At 38.6% G+C, this 11003-nt stretch overlaps 1 protein-coding gene across 1 annotated transcript in view; it reads right to left on the bottom strand.

The window, feature by feature from the left end:
- The window catches only part of LRRC72 (leucine rich repeat containing 72), a 22835-nt gene extending 13317 nt beyond the window's left edge, over positions 1-9518 (bottom strand). Inside the window, exons 1-4 of the mRNA XM_042471600.1 lie at positions 9289-9518; positions 8096-8169; positions 1694-1763; positions 606-687 (exon numbers count right to left, since the gene is read on the bottom strand). Coding sequence (XP_042327534.1) covers positions 606-687; positions 1694-1763; positions 8096-8169; positions 9289-9333 — 271 coding nt within the window. The 5' untranslated portion in view covers positions 9334-9518. The remainder of the gene's footprint in view (positions 1-605; positions 688-1693; positions 1764-8095; positions 8170-9288) is intronic.
- Positions 9519-11003: the final 1485 nt, after the last annotated feature.

Raw genomic sequence — 11003 nt, 5'->3', positions numbered from 1 at the left:
CTTCTCCTCTAATAATGACACTCAAAGTGGCTAACAATATATTTAAAACAATACTGTACAAATTAAACACACTGCAAAATCAATAAAAGCATGTATGTTAAAATGTATATATGTCCACATGTTAAAACCTTTGTTATTTGTTTTTAAAAGTAATTAAACAATTCACAGAGTTAAAACATGAAACATTAAAAATATTAATATACATTAAAAGACTGCATATAGTATACCAACCTTAACAATAAAATTGTGCAGTATTAAAAGCCCAATCCTTCTGGCACAGCAATGTTTTGACCTGCCATCAGAAGGAGGAGGCCATCCTGACCTCTCTAGAGTGGGAATTCCAAAGTTTGGGAGCACCCACCAAAAAAGGCCCTCTCCAAATGAAAATCTCATCCCCTCTAACATTTCTCAGATGAAAATCAGGACACACATGACCAAGAAATATCAGATCAAGACAGAAGAGGTTATTAATGGGGAAGAACAAATAAGCTAGGAGAGGCTGCAACGGTTTGCTTTCCCCTGAGTCTACTGGGAAGGGCAAGATCCTGATACCACCTCTGTATTCCAAGAGACCCAATTCAAGAGAAATAATGTTAATGCAGTACCTGCTATATTTCTGATCTCATTGTTGTTGAGGTATAGTTCTGCCAAGAAACAGTTGTGCTTCAAGAAAGCCAGATCTTGAATCTAAAAGGTGAGAAGATGAATAGTACTATTATGTCATTATATTGGTGAGGAATATCTTATACCTATCTACAGGCGTTGTGGATTTAAATCAAGTGAGTAACTGGGGAAGGCTAGGGGCCACATTAGCCCTCCAGGAGACCTGAAACCCTCCCAAGAAATGATAATTTAAAAATATTTTGTCCCCAAATAGCCTCTAGGAGGAATGGGGTCATTTTCACCATGTTTTAGGCCTTTTGGGGCCATTTTAGGACCAAGAGAGACCTTTTTTAACAACACTGATTGAACTAGAAGTTTAATAAAAGACCTCTACTCTGTATAAATTGGCCGGGGCTGGGAGAATGTGGCAAAATTGCCCTCTTATTCTCAGAGGATTTTTGGGAGCAATGCTTTTCTTTAAATTAATGGAAAATTAAAATACATTCAACCGGACAGTACATTTTGGCATTTCCATAGTAAATTTAATCAACTCAAGGATTGACACAGGAACCTGTAATGTTCCAGATGTTGTTTATTTGCAGCTCTCATGATTCCCCACACAGGACTCATGGAAGTTAGAAGGTGTACAGACTGGCCGTTAAGGCAAATGCCCTGACTCCACCCCCAGGCCAGCATGACACTGCGCACTGCACCACATGGTGGGCAGTGTCACGGTGCTTCTCTGGCGCTGTATCTATATGATGGAGCACTAAAAAGCTGTGGCACTGGCAGCTATGGTGCCCTTTCCATAGTGCAGAAAGGAGCGTTTTTTGTAGCTTCTTTTTGCACCACAGAAAGGAAAGATTGGGGCCATGGTGTGTGATTGCCGCAACCCCAATCTGCCACTTAAAGGGGCTGCTGCAGGCTTCCTCTTAGGGGTGGTCTGTACAGTCCCTTATTCGCCACCAAAATCTGGAGAACCACACATCCCACACAACTGATCCAGGACTTCTTTAATATTTTTACTTCTCCCCACCCCAAGAATCCAGCCAAAAGTAGAAACACAAGCAAACATTATTATTTTTCTTACCTTATTATTATTTAGCCACAAGTATGTTAGCATATGAAATCGTGATAAATCAGGAACTTCTTTTAATCCTCTGGAACAAAATGTATATAACTTCAGTATCTAATACAGTTCGAACTCAACTTTACTACTCCTTTCCACCTCAATCCAAGGAGGCTGTCCTAGTCCTAAACCAGTGTCTGTCATCAGTAATGGACTGGATGAGGGCAAACAAATTGAAACTTAATCCAGGCAAGACAGAAGTGCTCCTGGTCAGTTGGAAAGCAGAATAGGGAAAAGGGATCCAGCCTGTGTTAGATGGGGTTACACTCCCCCTGAAGACACAGGTTTCCAGTTTGCAAGTACTCTTGGACTCAGCTTTGAATCTGGAGGCCCATGTCTCTGCAGTGACCAGGAGTGCCTTTGCACATTGTTATTATGATTATGATTATTTTTATTATCATTATCATTATTAGGCTTTATTTATAGAGTGCTGTAAATTTACACAGAGCTGTACATACAATCAGTTAAAAATAAAATAAAATAAAATAAACCTGCCTAAGGAGTACTTTCTACAAAATATTAATTTAACACAATACATATTAGTACATATTAACATTAAATAATAAAATATAGCAAGCAACAAATAAAAAATAAACCTACGATAACAATCAAGTCATGTCTGAGGACTCTTCCCTAAACAGTGTTGTCTTTAATTCAGCTTCAAAGCTAGGTAAAGAGGTGATGAGCTGTGCTTGGGAGGGAAGGAGGTTCCATGAGTGAGGAGCGGGCAGTGAAAAGGGGCAGATCCTGGATGGAGAAAAGAAAATTCTTGGCTGGGACAACAGTCCTTGATTCCCAGAATAGAGGGAGCAAATGGGAAGGTAAGGGAAAAGAAGCTCCGATAAATAAGGAGGGACCAGCCTATGCAGAGCTTTAAAAGTCATCAACAGCAATTTGCAAATACGGAAAGGGATGGGGAGCCAATAAAGGCATGACAATAAAGGAGAAATATGGTCAAAGGGGTGAGCAGAACTGATGACGTGTGCAGCTGAATGCTGGACAGAAATTAAAGGAAGGAGATGAGAAAGAGGAAGCCCCACCAGAAGGATATTTAATTTATTTATTTTTATTTAATTTGTTTTATTTAAAGCTTGTGTTCAGCTGCTTTTGTTGCTTGAGATGCCAGATCTGGCTTCAGTGGTACATTCCTTGATTGCATCTCATTTGGGCTACTGTAACGGGATCTATGTAGGGCTGCCTTTGAAGAGTGTTCAGAAACTTCAGCTGGTTCAAAGAGCTGCAGCCAGGCTGTTAACTGGGGCAGGTTACAGAGACCACACAATGCCCCTATTGAAACAGCTCCACTGGCTGCCAATTTGTTCCCAGGCACAATACAAAGTGCTCGTTATGATCTCTACCTATATGGCTCAAGTCCATGCTGGTGGCAGACTATATCTCCTTGAATAAACTGGCCTGGGCCCTGAGATCCTCTAGAGAGGCCCTTCTCTCCATCCCACCCCCATCACAAGCATGGTTGGTGGAGACATGAGAGAGGGCCTTCTTGGTGGCTGCCCCTAGATCTGGAACTCCCTTCCCAGGGACACCAGAATGGCTCTATCCTTGTCAGCCTTCCACCAGCAAGCTAAGACCTATCTGTTTAGACAGACTTTTAAAACAGAATAGCTGTAAATGGCCTGGGATGTTGTTTCATTTTAAAATGTTTTATACTGTTTTATCTTTTTAAAATGAATTTTGTTCTTTTAATAGTTATCTATTTTAACACCGTAATAATTTAATTCCTTTTAATGTACCTCTTTTCTATGTTTTTAATTGTATTGTTTTTTAATATTGTGAAGCTGCTCTGAGTCCCAGTCCTGGGAAACGAGCAGGATACAAACAACAACAACAACAACAATACCACTTAGATATTATACCATAATACTTCACATAAAAGCACTTTTCAGAATATCAGAATATCACTGGCACTAAATAAATGAATTTAAGTACCTCCCCCCTCCTAATTCTTAGCTCATTTTTGGTGAAGAAGCCTATTGCTGGTAGCCCTGTATGGGCAATTATAGCTTTGCTCAATAAGCCAAAAAATGTCCAAGACTTTTATGTGCAATACAGCCTCTTCATTCTTCTCCTCACAGCATGAGTAAACCAGGAATCATCATACGAATATGTTTCCCTGTTTTTTCCACATTGGGAAACTGTGATGACCAGCTTCCAATGAAGCCCGGTTTTTAAGTGATGGTTTGATGATAGTTTACTATCCAGTTGAAGAAGGCATAGTTCCACAGCCCCCATTTAGACTGAGGGCTTGAGGGTTTTTGTCATTAGTTAGTTAATCAGTATCTTGTTGGCAGTCCCTGTTACGAACATCTAGTTACCTGGGCCTCCAACATATGAATCATGGTAAAGTTCAAAGTTGGAGTCACACAAGGCGGGACAGAAGGAAGTCCTTGCATGTGGTAGATGTGGGGATCAGGAAAGTATTTGCAGTGAATACAGTGATGACTTCCCATTTGGTGAATTAAGTGTAAAGACCCATACATCTGGTCACAGTGGTGGGATTTTGCCCAAGAGGAATCTTCACATTTCTATTTTGGAAATGGCATTTGGCAAATAGGTCAGGGATTACATAATATGCCACATCACTAGTTTTGACACACAGAAGTGTCATTCCTAGAGTAGTTTTATTTGTAACACAGGGGCATGCTGCAGATGACAAAAAGAAAAAATTCCTATCTTCCCACACAGAAAGTGTGTCATTTTTCTTCTTCAAGAGTAGAAACATAATTTAAATTGGTTTCATTTTTTTCTGTACCTGCAGGCCTTGCATGATTCTTTTGATGATCAGACTGCAATTCTCAAACAGCTTACTCTTGAGACAGCCCACTAAAATCAATGGGACAAATCTGGAGAAACTCATCAGAGGATTGTGCTCAAAGGCATTTAATTTATTCCATTTTAAATTCAATTCTAACCATTTTTAACCCCACTCTTTGTGCATTGTGTTTAGTCTCTGCATGTTCTTTATAAACTAAGATTTCTGGGGCCTCCAGGATTTCCCCCCCTATTTAATGCTAAACTAATCAGTTTCCTTAACATGACAGATTTGTGAAGAAGAATTTCCTATGCTTCACTGGTAGTACTGGCAATGTTACTGCAAAGACATTAACATACCCTCCAACATTTCACAGATAAAAACAGAGACACATGTCTCCAAGCAACATCAGAATGTGGTCAAGATGGCAAAGGTTATTAATGAAGAAGAACATACAAGATAGGAGAGGCTTCAGCAGCTTGCTTTTGCCTGAGCCTGCTAAGAAGGACAAATTTCTTCAATTGCTTCTCCCTCTGCTGAGGTGAGTGCAAACTTTGATCTCAAGTTTGCAGCAATTTAAGCAAGCTAAGGATGAAGGAGGAGAGTGTGAGGAGGAGGAGGAGGAAAAGGAAACTGACTTTTTAAAAGCAGCTCAAAAGTGGAATGACAGAGGATTAATCAGGGCTGTACCTGCCAAATAGGGACAGTTGCAGTTTATGCATTAATGGTAAAACATTTTTGTTCCAGACTCATTCCATCAACAGAAAATCAGGATTTGAGTGTCATGTTCTTCAACTAGTAACTCTTGGTTTAGAGGAATGAAAACCTCTGGGACTTGTCTGCTTTTGTTTTATCAAAATATATTGCCACAATATAAATGTTGGATTTTTTTTTATGGACAACATGGCTTTCTCTGCTCTGTTAATCATATTCAATAAATTATTTTTGACCAAAAATTATAAAGCAAGATAAACAACTCTTACTTGGAAATCATATGCTTACTAGGTTAATCAAGAAGGAATTCATTGAATTTGACAGCATAAGGCATTTCCACGTGATTTTTTTTCCTGGTTGTGTATATGTCATATTAAAACTGAACTCTTACTTATAGAAATCACCAAATAAATTGGCAATACCACATTGGCTGGGGTAGGAAATTTGCAGGGATTAAGTGCTTCACTGCTTTATACATCCACTGGATCTCCCTTCTTCCACTGCTGCCACTGAAGTTGCCATTAGCATCCACTGGGTGATCCTGGGCAAGTCACAATCTCTCAGCCTCAGAGGATGGCAATGGCAAATCCCCTCTGAAGAAACTTGCCAAGAAAACTCAATGATAGGGTCCCTCTAAGTCAGAAATGGTGGTCAGGATGGAAAACAAAGTATTTTTCACATTCTGTCAAGGCAATGCTCCAACTGGCTTGGTTCCAAATGAAATACAAGGGCACCTCCTTTTTACAAAGTCTTTTAATGCCCATTCATTGCCCTATTTTCCTCTTCATCCTTTGTCTATCTGTATGTTTGTTTTAGCAGTACTGGCACTGGGAAGATGGAGAAGAAGAGCTGAAGAAACTCAGATTTCGGGTGTCAGGTTGTAGCAGTGGATCTGTAGTAAACAATGTAAGAAAGCTGAGCTAAGGAAAAGTGGGATTCTGCTCTAGCTGATCTTAGGGTAACTATCAATAGGACTTATGGGGCAGGATGGGTAATAATTCTTTGAAAATAAAATAAAATAAAAACCTGTCCATTTAAAAGAGAGAGGCAAAAAGGAACCCCAGGGAGAAGTTTAAATGTGGTCCAAGCCAGCACATTCAGAAGGGAGAGGCTGGGGTTGTTTGTTGTGATGTGAAAAAAGTCTCAGAGGAAGTAGTATCTGAAGGGGATCTAATTTTTATATAATCAGCTAGAGAACTGACACCTGATTTAACTAAAGGGTTGTTGAGTTAGAACTTGATTAGGGCATTTTCTATCTGTTACTATAATAAAAGTCACCATTTGTTTTCATATACATTAGGCCCTTGGTATCCACTGGGGTTTGGTTCCAGGATCCCCTGTGGATACCAAAATCCAAGAATGTTTAAGTTCCATTAAATGCAATGGCATGGTAAAATGGTGTTTCTTATATAAAATGGCAAAATAAAATTGCCCTTTTTGGAATTTATATTTTTTTAAAAAATATATTCAGACCATGGATGTTTGAATCTGTGGATATGAAGGGGTGATTGTAATCAATAAGACTTCTGTGTGGTATATTATTCAGAAACATACTAGCAACTATACTGGACATTGGAGTAAGCATTGGGGTTCCTAGACCTCTGACACAAAGGGGGTGTCTGATGAGGGTTTGTTGTTGTGTGCCTTCAAGTTATTTTTGACATTGTGACCCTAAGGCAAACCTATCGTTTTCTTGGCAGGTTTCTTCAGAGAGGGTTTGCCGTTGCCATCCTCAGAGGCTGAGAGAGGTAGGTAGGAGATAATGCTGAGGAAAGGATAGGAGCAAGACTTTTCATTAAGGTGAGACTGAGAGCCAGTCTAAGGAGGAACAAGGGACTGTCTTTGCCTGTCACATTTCCCTTACCAGTTACCTCCAGCATACTTTAAAAGCATAAAAAAGCATATACCTGGCCACAAAAATGGAAATCATAAGAACAATGAAAAGTGGGGCGAGAAAAAGTCATCTGTGGTACAGACAAATTTGCTAGGTGGGTAGTAGAACATGCTGCAAACCATCCTGGGCATAAAATACTGTTTGAAAACACTGAAATTCTGGACCATGCCAACCACTACCATGTCAGGATGCATAGGGAAGCCATTGAAATCCACAAACATCTGGATAATTTCAACCAGAAAGAAGAAACCCTTAAAGTGAACAAAATTTGGCTACCAGTCCTGAGGAATAGCAAAATGAGGACTCAGCAAATGCAAATGAGAAACCACTCAGAGTCAGGGGCTTTCCCAGCAGATAATGATCACCAATTAGCAGACACTAATCCTCTTTTGCATTAGCCTCCCAGCCTGAGGCCTGCCATCAGCACAGAACAAGACACATGCAAATCACTCCAGTATTCACAGGCTCACCCAGTGTGTGTGTGTGTGTATATGTATGTAGACAGACAGACAGACAGACAGAGATATACACCCACTTTTTTCAAGGCAAGCATTCTCTGAAGATGCCAGCCACAGATGCTGGCAAATGTCAGGAAGAAAATCTTCTAGAACAAGGCCACATAGCCCGAAAAACCACAAAAAAAACTTGCTAGGTGGGGTTTTGCATGACTTCATATTTCCTATTCTAGATTAAAACATTAATGTTGCATTATTTGTTAAATTTTGAAGTTTAGGATAAAGAGGCTTAACATGGAGCAACACTGGATCAATATAAGAAAAACTAAACAATGGATCTATACCTTACAATTTTTTAAGAAACAAGAAAAATGTTTTAATATTCACAGTAATGAAAATGAATTTATGTTTTTCTATAGTTAAAGATTTTAACAAATGAGCTTTCCACTTAACCCATATAAAAGTGTTAGTCAATAATTTGGGGACAGGTTAAACAAGCATTGATCAAACTAACAAACTCTTGTACTTACTTTCCACCAAGGTACAAATCTGTGACTTCTTTATCTGTCCTAAAGCCACATACCTTCAACTGTTCTTCTAAAATCTGAAAATAGATTGTCAAGTGTGTCAGATATAACTGAACTATAATCAAACAATTACATTGAACTGTAATCAAAGAAAATCTGTTTGTATATATGAAAGTAGAAGGGAGAAATAGAGAATCTATTTCTTTATCTATTTTTAGATGGCTTGATATTACAGTCTAGTTCTTAACCTTGTTACTTCATTTAGCTTCAGTACCTGCATTACAACATTTTTATGAAAAAGAAAGTAAATGCCTTGGGGCTATACTGGCTTCTGGAAGATAGAAGGGTAAAATGTAGATACAAACATTGTGATCTAGCTCTCAGCTATTAAATTTTTGTCTTTATCTTGTGCAGAGATGGATGTCTAACAAATCTCTTCTAATCCTGAGTAAATAAGATGAAGTAATGGAGAAAAGACAGTCCATAGAGCCTGCGGAGATGTAATTCTCCCTGTCCTCATGGAACTAGTGGTCATATACTTGCTAGCAAAAGCTATCTTGGAATTTATTATTTTATATACTACCCACCAATTTTCTATTTATCATTTTTTAACAAATCCAGGTAGAGTTGTGGGGTCTCAAGATCAGGTATTTCAGAAGAGATCAGTCATTTGTATCCTTTCCAGTCTAATAGATGTCTTGGATCTAGGACAGGTAATTTCGTTGTTGATCTGATGAATGATTTATGCCAAGAAATGGATGATGGAGTATTACGTTCTCTTGGATAGCTCAGCTGTTTTGATACCATCAGTTAAATAATCATACAGACTACCTTTCCAGGTTTGGCTTAGAAAATAATGTTATTCCCCCAGGTTCTGTGTAGAAAGGTAATCCCAGATGTTCATTTTGAGAACCTCTTGTATCACCTTGTGGCATTCTGGTTCTCTTGAACAGGCATCTGGAGGCTGTTTTAGTATGGATGATGGCAAATAAGCTGAAAGTTATTCCAAATAAGGCAAGATACAGAACTATGAGAACTAATTACTTCTTAAAAGTAAATTCCCAAGGTCTGAATTATGGGATCCATTCCCATCTTCCCATTCCCATCTTTCCTGCTCTACTATCTTTCAGAAGAGACTGGCAATGGAAAGACAAAATGAAGAAAGAGCTTCCTTGCAGAGGATTCGAATTACTCACCTTTTTGCCCTTGAGGTTCTCATTATCATATAATGTAGCCGCCATTTTGGTGCACAGTTTCTTAAGCTACCATCATATTAAAACCTGCTACTGTGGAAATGTCAATTAAAAAAAGGAAGGTGTGATAAAGAAACAGCTAAGTTTGTGTTTTGGCAACTGGGCCTAAAGAGCTGTTTATCAAGAGGGAGGCCCTTCCTCCAGAATGGAATCAGCATGGGGCAGGTAGGGGAGTACCGTCTCCATGACAGTTGTGACAGTTGGAGAGGGAAGGTTCACTTGAGAGAGAAGAACCAGGTGGATTCATTCTAAGTTTGTCTTTCTCCCAGATACCTATAAATGTATAATTGTATGAGCCTTTCCCCGATACCTAAAGCTATACAACCACAGTTTACAGTTTAGTATATTTTATAGTGTGTGTGTGTGTGTGTGTGTGTGTGTGTGTGTGTGTGTGTGTGTATACACACACATATACATATACAGTGGCCCCTTGGTATGCACAGAGGTTTGATTACATGACAGCCCCCGTGGATACCGAAATCCATGGATGCTCAAGTCCTGTTAAACACGATGGCATAGTAAAATGGTGTCCCTTATATAAAATGGCAGAATAAAGATTTGCTTTTTGGAATTTATATATTTAAAAAAATATATTTTCAAACCATGGATGTTTGAATCCATAGATAAAGAACCCATGGTTACAGAGAACTGACTGTATATATAGTTGTTGTGTGCCTTCAAGTCATTTCTGACTTACAGCAACCCTAAGGGGTCTTGGCATGTTTCTTCAGAGGGTGAGTCTCACTCTGGGAGAAAGATAGCCAAAAAAAAAAAAATGAAATAAATAAATACTTTCCATTGCCTTTTTTGAGAGGGGGAAAAGAATTTAAGAGCCAGCATCATGTAGTGGTTTAAATGACCTTGGAGAAGCCACAATCTTTCTGCCTCAGAGGATGGCAATGGAAAACTACTTCTGAAGAAACATGCCAAGAAAACATCATAAGTTCGCTTTAGGGTTGCCATAAGTTGGAAATGACTTGAAGGCACACAACAACAACAAACTTAGATGTAAACAAATATATTGTAGACGAATATTTAATAGTTTGTCTGCAGAAAAAGGTATATTTGGGCATGCACAATGCAGGGGGTCACATATAAATCAGGATCAGGCATGCTAGCAAAGCAGTTGTCTCAGATTGCAAATGCTGAGTGACAGAAATGATACTATACCACTATCAAAAAAATGAAGAATGGACAAGATTAAAATAATGTAACAAATTTGTTTTTCACAGACATTGCTGAAGCCCTCTGTTTTATCAATGCTGGAAAGGAAAACCTCCAGCAAGAATACTTTAAAGAAACAGAAGCATATAAATAGGATGGATTTTTTTTTTTTGAGTTAAAAAAAACAGATTATGTAATTAAAGTGACATGGTCCTATACACCAATGAAGAATAGTTATGGTATTGAATCAAAAGTACACTCAAAAACAAGCCATTTATTACTGGTGTTGCCAAAAAAAGCACGTTTGAAATAAAATGGGCCAAAACTCTCACTTTAAAGCTCTATGAGGACAGATCAAATGACAAAAGAGCAGTATAGAAATAAAGTTTCATTTCTTTGTGTCATCAATAACGTTTCCAACTGCAGGATTAATCATTTAACAGAACAGACTTTTAATGCTGATTTAAACCTTTGGGGGTAGATAGACGCTTTAG

The sequence above is a fragment of the Sceloporus undulatus genome, chromosome 6 (genome assembly GCF_019175285.1).
Source record: "Sceloporus undulatus isolate JIND9_A2432 ecotype Alabama chromosome 6, SceUnd_v1.1, whole genome shotgun sequence".
NCBI lineage: Eukaryota > Metazoa > Chordata > Lepidosauria > Squamata > Phrynosomatidae > Sceloporus > Sceloporus undulatus.
The sequence above is the reverse complement of the archived record's forward strand: the minus strand, read 5'-3'. Positions and strand labels throughout refer to the sequence as shown.